Source organism: Electrophorus electricus, chromosome 3 (genome assembly GCF_013358815.1).
Source record: "Electrophorus electricus isolate fEleEle1 chromosome 3, fEleEle1.pri, whole genome shotgun sequence".
In the NCBI taxonomy this organism is placed as follows: Eukaryota; Metazoa; Chordata; class Actinopteri; order Gymnotiformes; family Gymnotidae; genus Electrophorus; species Electrophorus electricus.
In genome coordinates, this window is record NC_049537.1 from 18,615,593 (window position 1) to 18,634,177 (window position 18,585).

General features: G+C 40.6%; 2 protein-coding genes across 10 annotated transcripts in view; both read right to left on the reverse strand.

The window, feature by feature from the left end:
- Nucleotides 1-363: 363 nt before the first annotated feature.
- Nucleotides 364-8,255, reverse strand: gtf2a1 (general transcription factor IIA, 1). Of its 2 annotated transcripts, none has more exons than XM_027000803.2 (10): nt 8,025-8,255; nt 6,320-6,421; nt 6,059-6,209; nt 5,574-5,638; nt 5,075-5,159; nt 4,561-4,694; nt 3,717-3,818; nt 3,003-3,296; nt 2,661-2,750; nt 364-2,222 (listed from the first exon to the last, which is right to left on the reverse strand). In XM_027000803.2, exons 1-10 carry the CDS (start codon nt 8,052-8,054, stop codon nt 2,115-2,117), a joined length of 1,161 nt encoding a protein of 386 aa, XP_026856604.2. In that variant the 5' UTR covers nt 8,055-8,255; the 3' UTR covers nt 364-2,114. The 2 variants fall into 2 exon arrangements, with proteins under 2 accessions (XP_026856604.2, XP_026856605.2); XM_027000804.2 differs by lacking the exon at nt 8,025-8,255 and adding an exon at nt 6,875-7,031.
- A 2,690-nt stretch (nt 8,256-10,945) lies between these two features.
- ches1 (checkpoint suppressor 1) overlaps nt 10,946-18,585 on the reverse strand; it is a 31,350-nt gene continuing 23,710 nt past the window's right edge. For 6 of the 8 annotated variants that reach the window (XM_035524194.1, XM_035524198.1, XM_035524195.1 and 3 more), the window contains 3 exons: nt 18,163-18,221; nt 16,038-16,143; nt 10,946-15,469 (listed from right to left, as the gene is read on the reverse strand). In XM_035524194.1, coding sequence (XP_035380087.1) covers nt 15,007-15,469; nt 16,038-16,143; nt 18,163-18,221 — 628 coding nt within the window. In that variant the 3' untranslated portion in view covers nt 10,946-15,006. The remainder of the gene's footprint in view (nt 15,470-16,037; nt 16,144-18,162; nt 18,222-18,585) is intronic. The other 2 variants (XR_004775798.1, XM_027000771.2) reach the window with 2 other exon arrangements.

Here is an 18,585-nt window from a genome sequence, read left to right on the forward strand (position 1 = left end):
GCAGGGTTTGTTTTTGGATGCCATTTAGTGTTGAGCATATTTTCATTTTATGACGTGCTTTTGTGTAAAGAACAGTTTTGCAAAAAAGAACATTATTCTGATCACCAAGATGCTGTAAAAATGTAATTTCTTCAGAGGACAAGTGCTCAAGCAAAATTAAATGCCCAATATGTCCAAGAATTACCAGGTTCCTGAACCCCACGAGACTGTGGAAAATATTGTTTACCTAGTTCCTTTTTAAGTTTGGATTTTGTTTTGCTTTTGGAGTATCCTTCAATTATTGCAGGATCCTCCTTGAGGCTGCTTCTAGATGACAGTTTCCTGGATTATTTTTCAAGATTATCCAAACTGTTTAAAATCCAATAGTTTTCATAATCCTTTAATTAAAAGTCATATACAAAGGAAAAAAAGTAGCCATGAATCTGATCAACAAATACTAAAAGATCTCTGGTATTCCAACACATCTTCCAACTCACAGTAGTGATTTATGAAGAGCAAGATGATCGCTAAAACAGTAGTAGATAAATACAGTTCTCAAATTGTTGCCCCAGACACCAGTTCCTGCTCATGATTTATTAACAATCATAAAAACAAAGCCAAGCATACAGTCTTTAGAATTTACTCTAAAAAGGCTACCATTTTTGCAAATACCTGATAGCAGAAATTATATTGAAAGGCACAAACAATAAAATGACAAGCAGGAAATAATTATACTAAAATGCGACACACAAAAAAAACAAAAAACAAACAAACCCTCACCTGAAAGTGACAAGCTGTTCCATCCATCGGACCACAATCTGATTATAATGTACATTTAGAATGGTCTTGAGACTTTCCAGTATCCTCAGCACTAGCCAACAGAAGATGGCAGCTTCAGATGAAAGACAGGAATATCTCTGATTGCAATACGGCACGTGTGACACGAGGACAGATTTTAAAAGGGGAGAGAAAAAAAAAAGATCCAAACAAATGTCGGTGTGCTCATAGAGAAGAGTCATAATGGGACAAAACATAAACCTTCTAAAGCAGACTGTGGAAAGAAAAGGACCACTTCTTTTTCCATAAGAGCACAGTGTGATGCAGCTTTATCCCCGATGTATGATGGTGCCTGAGCATTCGGGAATAAATACAAATAACGAAATCCTCAAAAAAACCAAAAACAACCTCAACTGCAATGCAATATAAGCAGCACGGTTGTCCGGGTACTTGACAGACATGGTCTGACTCCATGGTGCACGAACACACATGTGCGCACACACACGTGAGTTAAAGCCACTGGAACTAAGCATGCTATAGTAACTACATCACGCCAACAGTGCAAACCTTTAACCAGCTGAAAAATACTGTATTAGACAAACACACACAAAAACTTGAAAATGTTACACTTGTCTAAATCTATTCACTGACTTAAAAGGAACATATTGAAAAATTTAAATAGGTTTGCTTTAATCAGATGGAAGGGACACAAAATGGTAGTGCTGGTGCACTAGCACAGTTGTTGCTCCTGTTGTCTGCTGTTTAGTGTTTCATTTTTATTCCATTTTTGATGAAGAACCATAGGCTAACTCATGATGGCAACGGTGCTGTAGAACAGTGGGGGGGATTCCAGAACAAACAACATGGTTAACTAATCCCTGCATCGCAGGATTGGCTTAGAAACCCAGATCTAGTCTCAGAACTAATGAGATTACAACCAACAATGCACACAGGTGCAGCACACAGGAATCTACAGAGTACACGCTGGGGTCTGAGGACTTCACAGCTAGTTCGAGGCACTACAGATATGCTCGGTACAGCCTCTACTTGATATTTTTTTTGTTCAAGTTGGGCATTCTGTTTTAAACGGTTCACTGTTACGAGGAATTAGGGACTTCTGTCCCGAGATGAACCAGACCAAACGGGCAGTCACCATTCTGCTGGTCAAACAGGTGGCACTCGCTATCACTGTACAGGGGGGTGGGGCCTGGAGTTTCCACACAGCTCAAGGCATCACGCGACAGTAGTGGGACATCTCTCCTCATCGCTAACCATGTGCTTTTCCTAAAGCGCATACAGTCCAGGGTCTTGAAGTGTCTTGCATGGAGATTGGACAGTTTGTTTTGGGGTCTGTTTCTTTACCATTCTGCATCCCCAATGGCTTTGGAAAAGACATAGTCACGTCCATTCAGGTTCATAATCCCATCCTTCAGATGGAATTTCCACTTGTTCTTACTTCTGTGAATCTGAAGTAAAAACATTCATGAGAAAACTACACTGGAACATGAGTTCAAATCCCTCATGATAAATGAGAAAAATTTAACCTTACAGAAATGATCAGGAAGAACACATCATCTTTACAAATGAAGACAACTAGCTTTAAAGAACTATCTGGAAAGTTTTCAAATGTGATTCACTTGGTTTCAGAATTCTCCAGCAGGAGACATTTCCTGTCAGACCTTTTTACCTAGCCTAGTTTGCATCCTCTGATGAACAATGGTGTCAAATCAGAGATTACACAGACAATCTCCAAAAGTAGTACTTAAAAACAACTGAATCCCCATAAATTCTGCATAATGGTTTCTAGCAGAGTCCATATCCTCAAATGGGCCAAACTAACTGAAGACCAGACTCACTGACAAAGCTGAATGAAGACTATAAAGTTTCAGCACAAAGTCACGTACCTTATCATACTGACACACCACCACATTTTCTGTGTCAAACAGCTCCTGGTCCTCCTCATCACTCACATCATCTCCACTGTTCAGGGGCTCCTGTAAGTAGAGACACCATCAAAAAGAAATATGAACTTCCCCTCTTGCATGCCTATGAAGATTTTTAGTCATAACAGGTCAATGAATTGCCTAGTGATAACATTTCAAGATATGGCACTCATCTGGTCTTGTTTAAAACACCATAAGCCTGTTGATTCCTGGGGACAAGTCACTGTAGTAGCTTCCCAAACCTCCACGGCCCATTACAAAAGAGCAGCTGCATCCCACATCTACACACGGTGCAACACACACCTCCTCCACCTGGCCATCCTCCCCGCCGTCTTTGTCTTTGTCTTCATCTTCATCCTCATCATACTCATCCTCGTCTTCGTCATCTTCCTCTGTGGACGTGTCTCCGGCTCCATCCACCTGCAGCATCACGGGAGGCTGCTGCTGCTGCACAGGCTGCTGGGCCGGGGCCTGCGTCTGGCCCTGCACCTGCGCCGGCACCTGGCCTTGGGCCTGCGAGTGGGCTTGAGCCTGGGCCTGCACCTGTGCCCCTCCCGGACCAGCCTGCGTCTGTGCCGCCATGGCTGCCTGCATTACCTGCACCAAAAATAGGCCTCAGTACAGTTGTAGCCATGAGGATAGATGTGCCAGGTTCGGTTTATTCCAGGTTTCTGTTTTACCAGAAACACTAGCGAGAAAACGTGCATACCCTCTCAGGCACAGAAAATGATACTTTTCTGTTTATAGAATAGATTATACCACAGGTCTCAAAGCAAATGTATCTTACTCATACACATTCCCAAAGCACTGGAACCTTCACACACACACACACACACACACACACACACGACTTAAAGCATGTACGTGCACGTTTCAGAGAGCCAACTTAAAACCCAAAAGGGAAAATCTGCAGCCGTGTCCATTTCTTATGCTACACACAGTAAACTAGGGTTCGAGCTGGTGGTGAGCAGAGACCCGCACACTGGATATGCGGTGTGCAGGGTGGGTGTTGCTGACCTGAGGGTTCTGCTGCACTTTGTTCCCTGTGAGGACAATCTGCTGCGGCTGGATGATCACCCCAGTCTGCTGAGGAAGTGCTCCCTGGAGAGGAGTCAGCACCTACATGCAGCAAACCACAGCACATTCTCACAGGCCTGCCACTCCTATACCATTCTGCAACAGCAACACATTAAAAGCCCTTCTAAAACAGGACATGTGGGAAAGAAATTTCCCCAGCAGAAACCATCCAGTCTCTTACAAAGAGGCAGGATAAAAAGTACTGTCCAAGCAGTGTATACACTCATTTGCTGTGTTTCCTGGGGGTCTGGATCAGTTGACTGAGCTGTGTAGAGTAGAAGTGTGTGTCACCGGCAGTTGTCACCAACTGCATTTTATTGCCAACAAATCACGCTTTATTAAGCTTGGTTACAACTACTTTAGCTGCAGTAACTTGCATGGTCGTAGATAATTGATTCAGTGCACAAAGGCATTTAAAGTACAAACACTGCAAAATATATGCAAAGCTAGAGTCTCCGCAGGAATACAATAACCATTAAATAGAAGTATAGACTGTGCCATCAGTTTTGCCTAAAGAGAGGACCTAAGGGTGATGGTCTCTATTCAGTTACAAACACACAATCCAAGCAGTGTTTCCTTGTGTAACTCAGTACTGTCTGTTGTAGGTCTTGCTACACAAGCATGCAATATAGGTAAAATGAAGGCCCAGAATAAATGAATTCCAAATAAATGTGTGTTTGTGTACCTACTTAAGTACCAGGACCAGTGGACACGGGTGTGTGTGTGTGTGTGTGTGTGTATATAGCTGCTGAATAAATGGAACTTGAGGTGCTGTTTGGTGTACCTGCTGAATAACTGGGGCCTGCACTCCACCTGGCTGCATCTGGGGTAGAACCTGCTGCTGCACCATGATTGGTTGCTGGGGTTGGATGATGTACTGAGCTCCATTAGCCGCTCGGACCACTTGCAGGATCTGACCTGAATGCCAACCAGCCACATTTAGCATGTCACGCACCAGAAGCTGCCTACCATACCTTACAAGCAATTACCCCACACTAAGGTACCTGAAAGCTTATTTTTAGATCTGCCATGTTACACAAAGCAGGATCTTTAAAAGGACAAGCAGACGAGACTGCACACCACTGCAATAAAGCACATGCACATCACCACAGCACAGCTGTAAATTCACAGCACTGGGCAGGTGGTCTTACATAAAGAAATTTACATCAGTAATGACAGTAAGTGTGCTAACTTGGGAATCAAAACCATGATTTTGGTGCAGTTCCTGCCTTGCTATACCAGGTGAGTTATAGAAGCATTATGTACATTTAAGGAAGTGTATCAACACAGGCGCTCACCCTGTGAGGTGATGAGCTGCGGGTAGGGTCCCACTCCTGCCATGCCAGTGGGCAGTGCCAAGGTCGCCGCGGTGGCTGCTGCACTCTTAAAACATTACATACAAAGGAAGGTGTACAACACAATGCACATTGGCTACAAGCAGAGAAGCAAAAACTCGCTCTGCAGTTTTCAAATGAAAAGCGGAAGACGACGCATCACGCTGAAGAGTACAGCAACACATCTCGCTAATGCTAGCCCTCAAAGTGATATTTGGAGCTACATAAGTTCTGATGAGTCAAATACAAAAACACCACAGCTTTCAGCTCAGCCTGAAAAACAATCCAATGTCACCTTGTTAGAAGCTCCAGAGCATCATCACCACATTACACATTAGAAAAGCTCAATGCACCAGCACTGCACCATGTTCTCTGTGCTCAGAGCCCTTTGAGAACTCACTACTGTTCTACTGTTGCTTGAGTTAGAGGCCTCCTTAGAGCGATGTGGTAATGACATACTCACCATGCCTGTAGCACTCATGTGCTGCAAGATTTTGGGATCCTGCACAATCACCTGCTGCTGTGGGGCTGAAACAATAAAGATCAAATTAAACATACTTACATACTTAGATCAAAGAGCTGATCAGACTGGGCTGCATCTGAGCCCAGTTACTGAGAGTGAAAGGAAACCAATGATTACAAAATAAATGGTTACACTTTTTTTTTTTTTTACATACAATAGATGACATCTGACAAGTTGTAAATGTGTCAGACATGCATCAAAAAGAGATTTAAAGCATTATGGGTTAATTACATTTTTTATTTCTGTATATTCTTTTTAAGTTAAATGATACTAAATCACTAACTGATATTAATATGCCCATTTGACCTTGCTCAAAATTACTAAAAAAGTCTATAGGACATCTATGCTCAATTCTTTATTCAAGACACGTCGTCGTGTGTTTGCAGGGGAGCAGATGAGGGGACGTGTGAGCTGGCTGGGCTGACCTTGCTGCGCTGGGGGCATGAGGACCTGCTGAGACTGACTGGGTTGCTGCGTCTGTGTCACCTGCTGGGTCTGTTGCACCTGCAGGGCCTGCTGCTCCTCCGTGTGGAAGCCATCCACTGCCTTCGACTGCATGAGCTTACTCTCCCAGAGCTGCATCACACCACCCAGGGCAGGTTAGGGGCTTTAGAGGCTGACAGGCAGATGTATGCTCACATAACTGAACAGGGTTTACAAAACAGGAGGAAATTTCACTCATTTACCGTTTTAAGCTCCATGAGAACCTGCTCGTCCACGCCCTCATCCAGGAAGAGCTCTCGAACTTCGTTGATCACATCTTCCATTACATTTCTATAGAGTTTAGGCTATAAAGGAGGCAACACAAAAGAGCTAAATAAGTTTATGCCAATGGAAAGTTGCAAACTAAATGATTGAACTCTACCATTTAGTTTGCAACCTTCCATGAGCATAAATTCATTAGTTCTAATGTTAGAGGCTATATTTACAAAGTGAATAAAACAAGTATGGTCTATGACTGGAAAAATAAAAAAAAGTGTTTAACTTGCACTGCAACAGACACTTCTGAATAAGCAAAGGAAACTACTGCAACATTTAGGAAAGTTACATTATGGGGAACTGGAGATTTGCACTGCTAGGGTTCTTTTTTAAAATGGCTGGCGCCATCGGTGATCTTAGCAGAAGCCTACATTAAGATACATCAGCAGCGACCTGACCAAAAGACGTTCTAGCTATAAATAGACCATGCACAAGTTTCGCATCCAGCTGCACACAAAACCACTGAATGCGTTAAAGCATACTCTCGTTCCGGAAGGCAGTCAAATATCTCGCATGACCGCACTGCGAATAGCATCCATCTGTTTTGTAATAACACAAAAATGGTCGCCCCACATAGCGACCGAGGCCACTGTCCAGGCTGTCCGTAGTGTGGACCTCCCTCTCTGGGCCCAGGCGCGCACTATTTAAAGCACAGTCTGGTGTTTATATGTAGAGCCAATGACGTAGCGTTGAGTAACACCTTCCCATCCCGGGAAGTCTATATTAGAGAGTCGATATGGCTGTATAAAACCAGCCGTCGGAAAGGAGGAGGGTCAGAAACGCAGAAAGGAGTGATTGGAATCGTTACGAAACAGCTTCAGCCGTCACGCAAGCTAGCAAACTTCCAATTCGGACATTTGTTTTTCGTGAGAATGGATCGTCATATCACATTTGTGCATGTAACCTGTGCGTTAACGCTTTAAATATGGGTAAATGTGTATAACGTGATGGCACTGCAGTAAAAAGGAAAAAAGATACGGCTAGCTACACTGCTAGCCAAACGGAGAAGGTGCCTGCCTGCCTGCCTAATATGGCGCAAACTTCAGTTCTGTAACTTGCAACAAATCACAAAAAGTCTCTGTTCTCTTGTTTTGGTTAACTGTAAGATGTCAGAAGTGCGTTTTGGATGAAGGTGCTTCAGCGACAACTGTAACATCGACTCAGACAAATTTAAAAAGCGTTAGCATTCTGATATTTTATTTCCTCTATCTAGCTAGAACAATGACACAGCGCGATATGCCGTTCGACACTAAATTCAACTCAATTACAACCTCCATAACATATAGCTAGCTAGTAACAGCTACATTAGCCATAATCCACTCTAGCGACCACGAGATTAGACAGCTAGAGCTTTTACCAGATTCTGGTTAGTTCAACGAAGGATATGAGCCGTTCACTTTCTCAACTGATAGGTTAGCTAGAATACAAGCATACCTGCTTGCAGAAAGAAGTTAAAATGGCCGATTTCGTATGGCCAGCATTTTATTAATGGGAACGCCAAGAAAGGGTTTGATTTTAAAATACTGCTTCCGGCTATCTGTAATGTTTTGATAATTTATTTTCAATATCTGCCCTCTGGCTCTTTGTTGCTGAGTTAGTCTCACTACAGTCTTGTCTGAGATTGGTCCTTACCACTATATTCGAGTTAGCCGAGCTCGCCATTATTAGCGTAGTGTGAAACCACACGAAAATCAAGCGGGAAAAAAAAATAATTAAAATAAAAAATATCTAAAATATAATACACGGTTATTTAAAAGTCGCCGGCATAGGTTCGGAAATAAAACACAGCTGTTTACGGTCTATATCACAGTCCCCGGGCTGCACCTTCCCAGCCGTCCTTCTCCCGTCGTCGTCCTCCTTTATATACCGAGTGATGGAGCTGCGAATGCGCGAGACATAGGGCAGGGTCAGCCGGGCTTTACGGGAAATATCGCGTGAGTTTAAGAGGACGCTGGTCTACACAAACATGCTATTCTACGGTATGCTGTACCAGCAGGTCTGGGATCAGTATGGCCAGAGCTGAATATTTTGATCAGGTAACGTTTATCTTGTGAGCAAAAGTCACTGAACAAAGTGGTAGCTCTGTTACCGAATGTCCTTAAGCCCCGGCTCATGTAGTTCTAAAATACACAGTGTGCGCAATCATTGCAAAAACCAAAGCGGAGGGTGACCGTTGCATTTAAAGCTCTTAACATTTGCACTGTTTGTAGGTCATGTATTATGAGGCAGACAAGTTTTAAAATCAGGCTTAATGTAGTTTTTATAAAGTAAGTTTTATCTAGGGTTAAATTCTTAGGATGACTAGGTAGAATATTATCCTATGAACAACAGCAAGTGTATTAAAAGAGCGTAAAATACTGAGCAGGAATTATGATTAATAACCAATGTACAATCTAAATCCTAACACACGTTTATTCGTAGTAACTGCGATCCACCTCGTGAGGGCAGCCGCTATACCGCTCGATAACAGCATGTCCGCCCGATCTCTGCAGCAGTGCTTAAATCCCGAACGCATACAAATTGCTTGTATCTTATCATCTATAGTTTAGTGTAAATAAATAACATTTTGTTCGATGTGGAAGGAGACTGCTTGAAGTCTAAATTAGAATGTATTAAACTATAATTTAAACATTTCCAGGTATCAGCTCATGAAAGGCATGATGGCAGGGAGGGTAACAGAAAATGAGCAATAAACCGAAACTACTTACAATTGTAATAGACCAAAGAATAGTTCGGAAAAAAATAAGATAAAGGGCTTTCCTCCTGAATAGCAGTAACATAATTATTACATGTCATATGAACATAGAGCCAGCTTCCAGACTGTACACAGGAGATCCCTGGGATATATTGGGCATACTATAAGATATTTGGAACTGAGAGGAGAAAGGAATGAGTATTTGGGGCAAACTGTATGTACTGGGGTATTCAGTCTGAACTGGAATATGCATTTGTTAATATCTGCGAATATATTTTGCTCTAAAGTAGCTTTCCTTTCTTGCCGGAGCTGATTTGGGGGCATTATCATACTTAAAGTGACCATTTCCCATTATACATTAACACACAAATGCATGTCATAATGCTAAGCTACATTAGCTGTTCTTTTTCTTTAATATCCCTGTAGCACCTGCTCCCATGTTACTTGTATTCCTCACTTCTCTTATTATGCCAGCCAACCTCATCTCCATTATGACAGTAGATATAGAAAATAATAGCAATACAGGAAAAATATTCAATCACTTGAGTTTGTGTTCAATGTGTCCAATCATATGCATTTATTAAACAATTTAATCTCACTTTTTAACTGCACTGGTTTTATTCACATTTGAATCTCCTACAGCTTTTAGTCTGACATACAATAAAACTAGGTTTATTCTTTGGGATTCTTTATTTGATATACTTTAACTATTTAATCTCTTAATCACAATTTCCTTGCATGGTTATTTACAGTAGACAGAGTTTGTTTGTTATGCGATGTTATGCTCAGTTCAATTTTTTATTGATTTGGTTTTAACAGTACAGTTCTGGGTCCCACGGTAGTGTGTGTATTGAATGCCCAGATTGTACATACATATTCCCAGGTTCCTGGAAATGAAAACCGACTCTAAAATTGGAGTCAGTATTGCCACAGAAAAAGTGAAGTACACAATATGGAGGAAACACATAAATGTGCTTATCCCTCCCGTAGTTGCATAGCAACAGAGCCGGCTTCAGTTGCACAAGAGTGTGTACAGGCAGGTGGGAGCATCATTAGGGCTGGCAGTTTAATGGGTGACTCTCTGCAATCCCTCCACTGTGGAGTGACTTCTGTGTGAGGAAACTCCAGTTTACCCTACTTCTTCACAAATAGAATGACATGTTCCTTTTTATGCCTTTAATCATTACACTTTAGTCGCAGATGACTAATCAAAGGCCTGACATTTTGCAATAGTCTCTTTTAATCTATAATCATTTTCTGAAACATGTCATCACTGGCATATTGCAGCTGCATGTGGCCAAGTTGCTTTAGCTGCAAAAATAATAGATCATTTTATTGGCAGTTTGGATTAGGCTTGCTGGTTTATCCTATATGTAAATCTAGTGTAGGCCCCACTAAGAAAAAAGTTCTTTCTTAGAACTAGTGGCAGACCTTTCAGTGTACAAATGAATCACATTGGGCTGGACATTCTCAGAGATTGTCGTTTTGTTTTGTTCTGTTTGTATTTTTAAAGCCTTTCCCACATATGCCTGATGTCACATGTTTGGAGTTATCTATAGGGGGTGCCGCAGATTAAGGATGCATTTTATTCTTTTTAAAATAAAGATCAAATGTGGCCTGTAGGTAGGTGAACATCTTTATTTTTATTTATTTGTTGAAATAAGCACACACAGGAGTGGGGAGTGCTTGGTTTAGGTACCATCATACTTACTGAGCAGGATCTTTACTGCAAGCAGCAGAGTGTTGCAAGCATCTGTCTAACTTCATATAAACTGTTGGATAATCTGGAGAATCTATTTGTCAGGCCTCGGGTATATTACAGCAGATGACATAATTCTGAATAAGCCAATTTTCTCACTTTCAAAACTGGTATTTTTAATGATTGTAACTGGAAGACAATACATTAAATAAACATTATTGTAAGTCTCAGAAAGAAAAAAATACAAGGACATATTTTTTGTCACAGAATAGTGAGATTATATACACATACAAGTGAAACAGTTATAAGTGTTCTTTGGCAAAATGATGGTACATTAAGGAATGAGGCAGTATAATGTTTTTCTGTATGGGATTTCTTCCAAGTGTCTGAAATTGCAAGCCATGTCAAAACAAGTGTTTGACATCTCAAAAGCAATTGCTTCTTCTTTGACAGTAACTTGATAAATGCATCTGACTGGCAGTGACATTCAAAACGAAAAGCATGAACAAAGTAGAAAGGCAGCTGACAGTACAGGCTTCCCAAACCTCGTTATTTCTGCTCTGCTCGATACACATTTGTATGATTTATGTTCCACTTTTACTGACACGTGCAGCATGTTTCATACTTCAGCACATAAGCACAAAGAACAATATAATGCACTGGGTACTGAGTCAGGATGAAAGAGGTTTCAGTTCCTGTGGAAATAAAGGGACATAACATAACTAAACTCTATCAGTAAATCAATTCCTAAAGGAGATCAAGCTGTAAGGCATGGTCACTTTATTGGACCATCAGTATTACATCACAGTTTGCCTGGATAGTATATTGCCAAGCTGGATTTGTGTGATGGCTACCTTTTCTTGGGGCACAGTTAAAAGGTAGCTCTGAGTTGACATGAACAAAGTTATATTAGTTTAGCTCAGACAATCTTAAATTACCTGCAACAGCAGGCTAACTAATAATCCAGCCTCACAGTAGTCAATGGTGCCCAGCTCCAGATCTCTTCCACATGATGTCACTTATGCATTGAGTCATACCAGCACTTATCATCTTTAGAGTGTGAGTATAAGCAAACAGGGAAAAAAAAGTCTGTGTGAATGTTTAATGGGTGTAATACAGCTAAAATGCACCTGCGCTCTGAGACAGAGGCAACACTCACAGATTTAGGTACATCAAAGTGGACCATGAACACAGAGCACTGCCAGAGTGGAACCATACTTAAAAATGTTGCATAATGCACATGTAACAGAAGCAGAAATAAATGAAAGCTGTACTGCAGATGAGAATGGCACACAGCCAGTAGCATTACAAGCTCAACATTAGCATTAGCATTGCAAGCTCAAAACTGAACTAAGGCTCAAAGCAAACTACCAGGTGTCTTCTTTAAGCAAGCCCTTTCAAAAATGACCACACTCTTCAGGAAAACCACAAACACAATGAAAATGTGAACAGAATAAAATAGGATAAAATTAGACATAGGTAGGATAACATTTCTCTGAAAAACAATGAATAGACTCAGATACAATAAATGTAATTTTACTGTTTTTCAAACCATTGGAGCTCATGTTGGGAATTCATCACTACAAAAAGGAGTTGATAAAAAATTATTATTAATAATAAGAAAGATATCCACGCACATATCCAATGCAGACTGAAGGTTAAAGGGTGTACAGTGATCAGTCACTCAACACTGATTCCTGACATTTTGACAATTACACTAATGAACTAAGAAACCACAACAAACACAGTCATACTTTCAAACTTTTGATAATATTAGTGTCACCTGAAACTCCAAAAAGCCTAAGTTTCTAAGTGAAATATCCATAAGTATCTTCCCTTTGAAGAGTTGTCTGCCAGGAAATGATATGACCTAAATTAAAAGTAAAGAACTATATTTTACAAAATCTAATTTGTCAGATGTATGCTGTAAACAACAAGTGTCTCTTTACGTTTGACTCTCATATGAAAATATGTCATGCTTCATGCTAAATACATCGTTATACACTATCTTTCAAGAAGAAGGGGAAAAATACTGTTTTCTTATTTACAAGTGCCCATGCATTATAACTGAGAAAACCTGTAAGGCTCAACCACCTTTATTTAAAAATAATAATAAAATAAAATAGTAATAATACATTTAAATTCTTTTTTACAGTGTTGTCATAATAGAACAAAATTGTTTAGGACGTAATCTTACTTTAGAAAACAACACAAAAAATAAATCAAGTAAAAAAATGTACTTGTACTTTTTGATATTGTTATACATCAGGCAGGTTTTTGTACCATTGCTCCATACAATGTAGGTTAAGTGTGCTTTAGTCATCAATTTGCTGCAGACATATACATTTGGCTTGACAGAAAGAATCAGTATATTGCATTTGATTTTACATTTTTGTCAACTATTGGACATAGAATATTTTTTACAGACATTAAGAAAACATTACCTGCTTACTAACTAAATGTTTCTGAGTTCTGAGCATGTGTTCTTTTTTTATTTTCATGTTAAGAAAAATGAGAAAACAAGACATTTCAGGAGTACACAGCATGGCCTCTGAGTACCAGGTACAGCTCATAAGGAGGACAGATTAGCCCAGTCTCTACAATTGCAGTAATTTTTACATTATAAATACACAAACATGATAGACTCTGAGCAGAGGGGTTGGTTTATATAGATATTTAAAAAAAAGAATTCCCCACTCGCTCTCCTCTGGGAGGTCTTTATCCCTCAAGGTCAGGTCCTCTACCAGAGGCCTAGGAGCTTGAGGCTCCTACTTAGCATCTTATATATATAAAACATACTGGCTCTCACAAGTGGCTGTGCACCCCTGAAGAAAAAATAGATCCAAGTAATGGCACCTTGGATGCAATACTAGTGCAGAGTGGACCTCACAGTTTTGACACTGCTCAGATGTTTGTTGAACTTGGCTGTTAAAATAATTATTTCTGTGACTTGGGGCACATGCTGATGGTTCATGAAACTAGTGCCACAAGCTTACTGCTTCATATGAGGAAACAGATTGACACTCAGACAGGCACTAAACCATCACCACCAAGGAGCACCGCTAATGCAAATACATGCCACCACCGCAGCTTTAAAGGAGCATGGAGGCCATTTTGTCATTCAGAGTTTAGACGGGCATGAAGACAACATACACAGGTATGTTGTAAAGTGGGTAGGTCATCTGTTTTGAGAGTAACTGTACTAACTAAACACGTATGGATTAGCTGCACTCGTATTGATAAGAATCGTCTTTGGCACTCCCCAGAGTATGAGCAGCAGGAAGAACATCTTAGGATGTTTTCACACAAGCTTCAAAACAGCATCTATTTCTGGAAGAAAAAAAAGTAAACTTTCATGCTGCCCTGTTTGCAGAGGAGGAACCATGTGACACTGCATATGCCCGTCATGTCAAAGTGTAAAGAACATGTTAAATGAGTCTCTATTATAGACACCTGATCTCAATGTCATTCTGGAAAAGCAATTTGAGAGAGCAACATCAAGTGTCTCTCATAGGTGATTATAGTCCAGTCAGCTCATATTGTACCATGTTGTAAGGTCAAACCTTTTCAGATTGTCCTCTTGTAATTCACCCTTCCACTTTCGACGTCAATACTCTGTTGGTAATTAGGCTACTGGGTTCTTAAAAAATACCCAAGAATCACACCTGAACCAAGAAATCAGGAAAAGAGAATACATGAATACAGGTGTGCAGGAAGTTAAAAAAAAATATCGACTGGCATTTGGAAACACTGCATTCACACTCCTCAGCCAGGTCAAGAAGGAGTTGATAATCACTGAGGAGTCGGACCAGTGTGTCAGATTTGCGCAAGTGCAAATGCAAAACATGAAGTCCCTAGTGCAGGTACTGGGAATCACTAGGCTGAACCAAATTTCTGAAATAAAACTTATGTTTGCAACAAGTGTGAAAAGACCCTTAGTTCAGCATTCCTTGTTACTACTGGAAGATTTTTTGACATCCCCATTACCTACATGATGTATTGAAAAATGTAATCCTCACATGTTAATGATTCTCATTATGGCTTGTATCCCTTTAACATGCACACGAGAAATGAACCGAAGAGTGAGAATCATCTGTTAGAAAACAGCGCCTGAATTTATGGAAAACAAAGATTTTTTTTAAATCGATATTGCCACATATGAATTCACCTGAAATTCCAAAAAAAGAAAGAGTGGGACGTATTGTCAAGCCGCTTCTATGTTAGTCCTTCCCTCCCTCCCTCTGGACTCTGGATGTGTGCTGACTGGTTTTGCTCTGAGAGGCTTGTACACCGGCTAGGTGAAGTAGAGATCCTGCTGCCTCCTTCATCTCCTCGTCCTCATCACCGCTGGCCAGAAGCTTCTCAGCGCGTCTCTTCTTCAGAGGGAGCATGTCTCCGGGTTTTAGCAGAAGGCCTTTAGTGCAGTTGGTTCTTCTTCCATGAAGCTGGGAAGGGGGTATGGTGGCATCCAGGGGGAAGTCTCTAGGCTCCTCTTTGACCTCTGTGATCCTGTAGCTGACCTTCAACCCTTGGCTACAGGCAGGACTGTCTATATGAAGGGAACGGGAAGAAGGGTCTCGTTGGAAATTGAAGAAACTGGTCTCCTCCTGAGGGTCATCGCCAGGTGAGCTGTCTCTCCCTTGGGCATCATCCAGAGCTGATCTGATAATACACACACACACTCTAAGGACATATGTGGGTTATTCCACTTTAAGACATGATTCACATATGTGTCATCTAACTCACATGTGTGTTAATGCTCAAGAGACATCTCACATGACATTACTGTGTCAGGACTGAAGTGTAGTGAATGCAGACTTCAGGATCTTTACCAAGAGCTACACTTACCTCACTATAAAGTGACTGATCTACTGCAGTGTTGTCTTGGTTTAGTATAAGATATTACATAAAATGTTAAAAATATCAGAGATGTTTGAAGTAGTCTCCATTTGAAGCAAAAACATTTGTTTGAAAGTAAATGTGGACAAAAACAGACAAGAAAGCTTGTCTCCCACCATATTTAAGCTGTTTTTGAATAAAATTTGGTTACATCTGTGTTTAATGAACATTAGCAAATTTTCACATATAATTATTAATGCTGGACTATAGTATTTTGTGTGGAGAAAGTTTTGAACTGGAAACAGAAAATTAGGTGTTATTTGATGCGTTTATACGTGTATCTCTGTGTGTATGCGCATGAGTCTGTGTGTTTACTGTCTGTGAATTATCATTTCAGTCACATTAGACTAACCTTGCTGATGTGGTCTTCCCCAGAAGATTCATAGGTAGAGGTCTGATAACTGAGGAAAGCCCCTGACCGGTCAGTAGGGAGCTATGCTGGATCACTCTCTGTGGGACTACACACAACAAAGGCATGCTCCATCAGCTCCATCACACCACCATCAGCTACATCACAGAACTATGAGCTCCATCACACCACCATCAGCTACATCACAGAGCCATGAGCTATACCAGAGCACCATCAGCTATGTCTCAACACCACCACCTAAACTGCTGCACCATCAGCTACATCATATCACCATGATCTCTGCTACATCACAGTGAATATCCATAGTGTGGATACTGTATTTAATGAAATCAATCAATCAATTTGTGCATGTTTGTACAGCATTATTTAGAAAAAAACTGCATCATGGTCTCCAGAAAAGAGTAAAAGGCCTCATGTACCCAACATGCAGAGCACAACATTCTGCTGTTGTTCATCCAATGAACACATCTGCATGCACACGCATCTGCCCAGAGACAACTCAGGGGAGTGACTCTGTTCCCCTTTTTTGCGTTAGGTGATTTTACAAATGTTCCTCTTCAAACAACCATCAATATTATGCAAATAGGAAGTAACGAAGTACCCAAACGGGCCAAAAATGACATTCAATTATTCCTTCTAAAACAAATAGATTCAAACTCTTCGAATATCTGTTTTTGCGCACTATATCCATAAGAGCACAAACCAGTACCGCCAGAGACATAACCACTTGTACAGATATATTTAATTCAACATAAACTTATTTTTAATGTTTCCTTGACATGGAATATTAAAATTATAATCCAGTGATATCAAATCAATCATAAGAAATGTGACAACAAAGACTTTTACCCTCAGGGACACTTTCCAATAATGTGCTATTAAAAACAGAAAATTAGGCTACTTACATTCTTGATGCTAGAACTCCCAAAACACTGAGTTAACATAATGCTAGGAGACATTAGACCATAACATTTGGTTGCATATTTTCCAGACGTGCCCTAAGGTTCCTCGTGCTGCAATGGTGGGTTAACTATAGCTTATGCAGCTTGCATACAGCTTTATGGCGATGTTTCACAATTTTGGAGTCTATTGACCAAAATTGCACGAATGCAAATCACTCTCTGCAGCCAAGTTATGAACTCTCTGATATCGTTACCACATTGCTGTTGTAGAATTAGTCATTTGTTTCATCTTGACCTACACTTCATGTTCAGTCAATAAGTGACATGGTGTGACTCCTGTACGGTAGTGCATTCAGTGCCGTGACCCAGGCCCAGGCGAGAACTCACGAGGCAGACAGCCAAGGTAGAGCTACTTTCCCGTCACCATGGAATAGTAATTTTTTTTATTTTATTTTAATTTTATTTTTACAATTCGACTATATAATCAATTTTAATTGTTCGTTGACAGCAGTATAAGGAAGTCAGCAGTCCAACTCTTGGATTACAATGTGGTAAATATTGATACATCTTTGAGCTCTTTTGTAGGACCGAGTATCTTGATTGATGTTTGCCATAATGATCACTGCTTGAATAGATAAGTCTCTACAGCACTCCCACACACACATAGCTCTCATTTCATGTAGACACCCACTCACACTTACAAGCCAAATAGACTGAGTGGAGTCTTTTTCAGGCAATCTTCTTAAGCTCTTCTATGGCCATTACTCCATTAGCAGGAGTAATGGGAGAAAGGAAGCTCTCAGACCACTAATGTGTCTCATTTCTCCCACTGAGCAGATCTGTGTGGTAGGAGAGAGCACCATGATTGGTACTGAATGGCCATTTTAGCGGCTGGACCACCAAGGAGGGAGAGAGAGAGAAGCAAAAACAGAGAGAGAAACAAAAGGTGAAGGGAGAAAGCAGAAAGCAAAGGTAATGTTGCCCAAGCAATAAATGCAATAAAGAAGGCCATGCAGATTCATTGCAGTGAAATAATCATTTCAAAAGTGTATATGAAAGCCACTGAGGTTTTCCTCCAATCTCAGCCAGGTTTCCTTATTTGGGTATTTTGATTCCAAAGTCATTAAAAGCAAAAACAAGAAACAAAACAAAAAAAAAGACGAAAGCAGAAACAGAGTTTACGCATGGTAAGAGACAGGGATTACCTTGCAGAATCACTCCGACATTTTTCCGGAATAGTTGACTTCCTGGCCATAAAGGACGACTGGAGAGGACGAATGAAAGAGAGAGAGAGACACAGAGAGACATAAGATACAGTCTGAGTCCGTGAGTGTGGACATTCCACAATGATTACTAATTATTGTCGTCATAACTCCTCTGGGTCTGAAATTGCTATTTTTAACTGTTACAACCACACCCTTGGCAGTGCCTAGCACTCTCTCACATCCTGACACAGCACATCTGGCACTCCATCATCTTTGTCCACCCATTAGTCTCACATTATAGAAGAGGCAAGAAGCTCTATTCAGGAGCAAAGTTAATGAATACTTAAGACAAGATGAACATGCAAATCAGCAGTTAAATGAGTACACGGATGGATGGAAACCGTAGAACACCCACTTGTGTGT